Raw genomic sequence first — 6,723 nt, 5'->3', positions numbered from 1 at the left:
GTCCTAAATCTCGTGGGTTCTGTAGTTTGTAATTGTAATGTACAAACATTTTATTTATTTAATAAAATATGTGATGTTTTATATGGTATTTAGTAGCATTAACCCATAAATCAATAAACTAACATCCAATGTTATCTTCTATAGCTTAAACATGTATGTAGAGACATACAGGTGGATCATGTTTAAGTGATAACCAAAATTGACTGTGGTAGATGTATAAGCTTGTGTACCTTATCTTAGTGACACTATGAATACGACCCACTTTGTAGATGTTACAATTGTTGTAAAATGCTACAAATGATTTGATCCTGATCAATCATGTAAAGACATATAGCGGGGGCATTCTATACAAAGGAGTTTGTATAAAATCGGACCACGAAATGAATAGTCTCATTATATAACACTGTTCATAATAGAGACTTACATTTCACCAGGATGACCATAGGTGACACGTCCTAAATCTTGAGTGAGTTGTGAATTTCTATCTATGAAGGTGGTCCTTTGATTTGTATGGGTGAGAGTTTTTAAATAGCTGACTCAATAAGTTTACCATTTTGAAGATTCATCTAATTAGGGAGCTCGGAACACAACTACACAAGATGGAATTCACTTCTTCCCTAACGTCTGGGTAAGTAAATAAATTGCTCCCTTAAGAGCTGATTCTAGAGCTCGAACAATGTATTGTCACATTCTCTCTTGGTCCGAGAGGGGTTTGGCCATGGTTGGATTATGACTTATTGTTCATTAGAGGGATCTGGTACTTAAAGAGTTAAATGTAACTATAGGGGCAAAATGGTAATTTTGGCCCAACTATACTTATGAGCAATTTGTGAAAGGTTATATTGTATTTAATACAGTATAAAAACTATAGGTTATATTGTATTTAATACAGTATAAAAACTATAGGTTATGTATTACACTTGATGTAACATATAGTTATATATACATATAATAAATTAGTTATTATATATATATATAATCTAAATGTATTTTAAATTTAAATTTTAAAATTAACTCCGTCCCCTTAATTTTCTCAATCAGACGTGTGAGTTGGGAGTGGTTTTTTACGTAGAACTATTTTGTTCCATATTCTTCTTCACAGAGGAGAGGTGTGTGAAATTCTTTGGTCTATTTCCTGAAAATTTTCCTTCTCTCTCAAACTTTCTCCCTCTTCTAAAATCTCAGAGCCTACATACTAGCTCCTGAGAAATTCTCTACCCAAAAGAGAATACGAAGGTCTCACTTGTGGTGGTGCTTCTTTCTTTTTACATTCGTTGGATCGTGACTGGAAGAGGATTCGTGAAGAAATTTTTTGTCTTCAAGGGTATGTATTCTTGTCCCTTTTTCCTCTTAATGCATGTTGTAAATCTTCTGAATTAATGCATATTTTTGTTCCATAATTTTGTATTATGTGACAATTATAAAATTGGATGATCCCTGCTTCCGCTACGGAACTTCACAGTTCCTTCAGTTAGCTTGCAGCCCATGCAGAGCGAATAATTTTCTTCAAGACAACGCTTATTAAAAGCGTGTCTCGACTACGTTTTGGAATCTTCAAAGGTTTTTAGATTATTTCAAGTCTTTGGTTATTTTCATATCTAAGCCTCGGTATATAATATGGCTTAAGTTTGAGTTTGAATACTATACAATTGTTTCTAGTTGAGGTATAATCAGTTTGCTAGTGTATTCAATTCATATATTCCATTTTCCCCAATAGTTGGTGAGTAAAGTATAACTTACACAAACATCGTTGTCCTTTCATATTTTCATTTTGATTGGTGGATACTTTTTTCCCTTAAATTTTAGGTTTAATTTTCATTTGGTTCCTAGATTCTAAAATGTTACTAATTTAGATTTTGTTTGGTAACTATTTTGCTTTTTACTTTTAGTTTTTAAAATTAAGCCTATAAACCTCTATTCCACATCTAAATTTATTACTTTGTTATCTACTTTTTTTACCAATGTTTTAAAAAACAAGTTAAATTTTGAAAACTAAAAAAATCTAGTTTTTGTTTTTTTTTTTAATTTGGGTAAGAATTCAACTTTTGTACTTAAGAAAGATGCAAATCATTATAAGAAAATGAGATGAGATATGCTTAATTTTCAAACACCAAAAACCAAAAATAAAATAGTTATCAAACGGTGCTTTAGTCTTTTGAGTTTGGTTTCAATTTAGTCCCAAAATTTCAAAATATTACCATTTTATCCTTGAGATTTGAGTTTTGTTTCAATTTGATTCTAGGATTCAGGATTTGTATTTTTAATCTCGATTTTTACTACATACTATTTTTTCATCTTTAGTGTTAAAGTGTGTTAATTATTTTAAAATTATAAATAGTCTTGTTCAATAAATCCAAGGAGAAAATAATTAATTTCCAAATGATAGGGTTGATCTTAATTTTTTGTGCTTAATCGAATTATACATTCCCGCATTAATTTCATGTAGGTCAACTAAAAAAGCGAGACTACACCAAGACAAGCGAGTTGGAGATCAAACCCACAAAGAGCCTGCAACGACTATAAATGCATGCAAGATCTAAGCACGAACAAATCACAACAAGAAATCTAGTAGCTCATATCTAATACATTAATTAAAAAAAAAACACTTATTATAAAGTTAAAAGTGAAGGAACTCTTATCAAAGAGTACCTTTGAGCAGAAGTGAGATCGTTCCAAACTCATCGTGACAGAATTAACGCATTCACAATCTAACAAACTAGTTACGCAATATACAACAAATTACCGGCATGCTATGAAACTTAAACGATAAAGAGAACAAGAAACATACCAATTGAAGAACTCTTCTTCACCAAAACTCAATCTCCTCTAAGGAATGCTCCTCTCGCTCTCGCTGGGAAAGTCCAAGGCAACCATCTACAAAATCCGATCGTCTACCCACGAATGGCCTCCATACAAACACAACAACGGGAAGGACACCACCACTTAGAATCCTCGGTATTCTCAGTGTGAGAATTCAGGAGGTGTGGGCTCTGTTGGGTTTGGTAGAGGGAAGGAGGAAGAGAAGATCGTATACCACGACCAAGAAAGTGGGAGAAGGCTGATGTCTATCGTATAGACGATGCTTGATCGTTTAGAAAATGGTACATAATCATTTAGTAAATGGATCTCGATTGTATAGACGATCCTTTGGTAAACGCTCGGACACGCGATCGTTTAGGAAAAAGCTAGACGATCGTTTAGCAAATCCTATGTGATCGTTTAGTAAGCTATGCGCGTGTATACAATCGTGTAGAAACGTTGAGCTATCGTGTAGGCTCACGGTTTACTATGCATAAGCAGTATACACCAAACGTAAGCGAATGACTGATATCTTTGCAAAATGAAAACGATTTTCATTTTATTCTTTAGTTATGAAAACTAAATGAAACCTCCCACTATCACACGGTTACGGAGAAAAAACCGACACAATTCCTATAATTGTCCAAAAAATAGATAATAAATATAATCATATTATATTGTTTAATATCACATCAAATGCAACATATGAACCATAGTCTTTTCTCCTCCACTAGATATAAATCATATTTATATCTATTTTTCTCCAAATAATGTATCTCATACATAATGTCAATCATATCATATATAATTAACCAGTTCAATCATATCATATATAATCGAACTCCCTCTTGTCAATTTGAACACTTCAAATTGACTCAAAAACTGATTCTTAACTTGAATCCATTGAGTTACCAAGGGGACCTTATGCACCTATGACTCGAAACTCTAATTGTACGTGAATAGCTTACTAAACTTTTTAGCTATGAAATCTACCATCCGTTAACTGCCAAACATTCCACTAAAGATCGACAGCTGCATTCTTCTCACCACAGATATATTTCTGTGTCCATCGGATATAACCAATCAACAATACAATAACCTTTCATAAATGCTCGTAAGTACAATTGGGCCAATTTACCATTTTTCCCCTATAGTTACATCTAACTCCTTAAGTACCACTGATCCCTCTAATGAACAATACAACATAGTCTTATTATGTGTGGATACCTCTCGGGCCATGAGAAGGTGTGTGGCGCCACATCGTTCAAGCCCCAGAATCAGTCTTTAAGGGAGCAATTTATCTACTTATCCCTGCTTCGGGGAAGGAGTGAATTCCATCTTGTGTAGCTGAGTTTCCAGCTTCCAAATTAGACGAATCCCCAAAGTGGTAGGTTTGAGTCGGTGATCTGGTCACTCGCACCCATGCAAATCAAATGATCACCCTCAAAGGCAGGAGTTCCCAACTCACTCAGGATTAAAGTCATGTTACCTATGGTCATCCTAGTGAAGTGAAGTCTCTGTCATGAACGACATTATATAATGAGATTAAAACACTTCATGGTCCAATCTTATACAAACTCTTTGTACAGGACGCCCTCGCTCACATGTCTCCACATGAATGATCAGGATCATACCATCTATAGTAAGTTACAACACTTGTAACTATTCTACAAAGTGGGCCACATCCATCGTGTTACCATGATAAGGTTTTCCTTCTATATCAATATACTACAGACCATTTTGGTTATCACTAAGACATGATCCACCTGTATGTCTTCACATACATGCTTTAGTTACAAACGACAACCAGGGATCTTAGTTTATTGGTTTGTGGTAAAGCAAATAAAACATCCAATGTTCATAGACAATAAGTGAAGAAAATATCATATATTATACATCACAAGTGTTTTTTTCAAAAAATGTGTTTACAAACTACAAGACACGAGAGTTTAGGGCATCATCTCCAACAAAAAGCATGCCCCAATTTTACTTGGGCAATTTTAGAACACGTTTGGTACACCTTTTTAAGTGTAACTTAAAAAATAAGTGCTTTTGGATAATATTCAAGTGTTTAGCAACCACTCAATATAAATTTTGAAAAAAATATGTTTATAAAATAAGTTTGGTTCAAGATAAACATTTGAAATCATCTTTTAGTAAAAAATTTATTATTCAGGGTGTAATGTTGAATCTTTCTCAAATTTATATAATTCTTAAAATTATCAAAATGGCCTAAAAGTTATCTACATCACTTCTACTATGTTGTTGTGGCTACTTCCACCCATTTGGCCAACCCCAACCACCACCGCTACAGGCCAAATTCAACAGCCATCTCCAAGGACAACTACTGCCAGCCACCTTCCTCCACTGTCACCTGCCAACTCTGATCATCAACACCAACAACTACCATCGTCATTGCAACCTTCAACAATCAACTCCACTAACTCCGACAATCATTATTTAAATTATTAATTCTTAGGATTTTATAATCATCATTTATTGTAATTTGATATTAATAAAAACACTTTTAGTATATAATAAACCAAACAAACTTGTAATAAAAATACTTTTGAGAAAGAGTTGCCAATCACATGTATTTTTATTTTAAATAGTTTGTTATATTCAAAAGTGTTTAAATGACAATGACATCTTAAAAAATATTTTTTTCTAAGTTAATCCAAACGGACTATTAGTAACTTGACGAAAATGTTTATATTTATAAACTTTATCTATCTATTATTTTTATCATTATTCAATTATCGTAGATTTCTCATCATTTGTATGTGTGTTCCTAAAATGAATTAATACCTATTTTGTGTGTGTGTTTTTTAATAGAATCAAACAAATTGATAAAATAGGTTAAATTGTAGTATAGTTCAATCCATTAAAATATTTGACGTATATTTTAAATGTCAAACATTCAAAATTTTACCTTTAAGTATCAAAGCGAGCATAGTAATATTGATTAGGTTCGTTAATCTTGATCAAAAGGCCCGTGATTCATTAAACTAGAAAATATGATTAATTTGGTATACATAAAGTACCATTTTAAAGACATGTTTCTAATGCTATGATTAGATAGTTTTTTTTTGGTGTAATGGAGCTCAATCTTCCATCTATACAATTTTTGTATTAAGTATTTTTTTCACCTGAAAAATGCGTAGCTTAATTGATTAATTGATTAAGATATTTGTTACCCTCCAAGAGATAAAAAGTGAAAATTTCCCGATACTCACTTGTTATCCTTAACCAATGAAATCCAACCCAACCCATACCTATCACCATTTAGGGGAAGAATCGGCCCAGCTAGATTGTCGGTAAAGCCCAGCTCGAACATTTGGGCCGGTTGTAAGACAAGCCCAATTATTAAATATCGGGAAAAGTATCAAATCATAGACTATTAAACCGCTGTCCGCAGCGGCAGTATCGAACTGCTGCAACCCAGCGTCTTCTCCGTCGCGTCTCGTGTTGAAGGCGTTCTCCTCCACTGCAATTTGGTGAAATGTTCAAGGCAATTATTACTCTGATTGCCTGAGTGCAAGAAATGAATCTAAACGCTTAACCTTGACAACCTTGAAGCCATATTTTCTGTCAACAACTGTGAATCTGCTGATTGAACATACCGGAGCTGAAGGTCAAAGAGAATCGAACAATATGAGGAAGCGAGATTTAGCAATTCTTATGCTCTCAGCCTTCGCTATTTTTTTCTCCCTCCAGGTTTCCGATTTTTGTCTTCTTTGTTTTCTAATTTATACTCATTGCTCTTAATTCTCGAAGAACATGGTTGTTCAGAACTTATTCTTACTTAATCAATTGGCGTTCCTTGATTTGGAAACTTATTGCTGTTTGGACATTACTGTGTTGCAACTTTGCATTTCCCTTTTGAATTTTGTACAAGAGTTACCGATTGCCGTGTTTCACCTG

General features: G+C 33.5%; 1 protein-coding gene across 1 annotated transcript in view; it reads left to right on the top strand.

Annotated features, from left to right (window-relative positions):
• The first annotated feature begins 6,193 nt into the window (after positions 1 to 6,193).
• Positions 6,194 to 6,723, top strand: part of LOC120074000 (FG-GAP repeat-containing protein) — a 6,032-nt gene continuing 5,502 nt past the window's right edge. The window contains exon 1 of the mRNA XM_039026960.2: positions 6,194 to 6,516. Coding sequence (XP_038882888.1) covers positions 6,454 to 6,516 — 63 coding nt within the window. The 5' untranslated portion in view covers positions 6,194 to 6,453. The remainder of the gene's footprint in view (positions 6,517 to 6,723) is intronic.

The sequence above is a fragment of the Benincasa hispida genome, chromosome 3, assembly GCF_027475165.1.
Source record: "Benincasa hispida cultivar pf3 chromosome 3, pf3_genome.v1.1, whole genome shotgun sequence".
NCBI lineage: Eukaryota > Viridiplantae > Streptophyta > Magnoliopsida > Cucurbitales > Cucurbitaceae > Benincasa > Benincasa hispida.
This window is presented reverse-complemented; position numbering and strand designations above follow the sequence as displayed.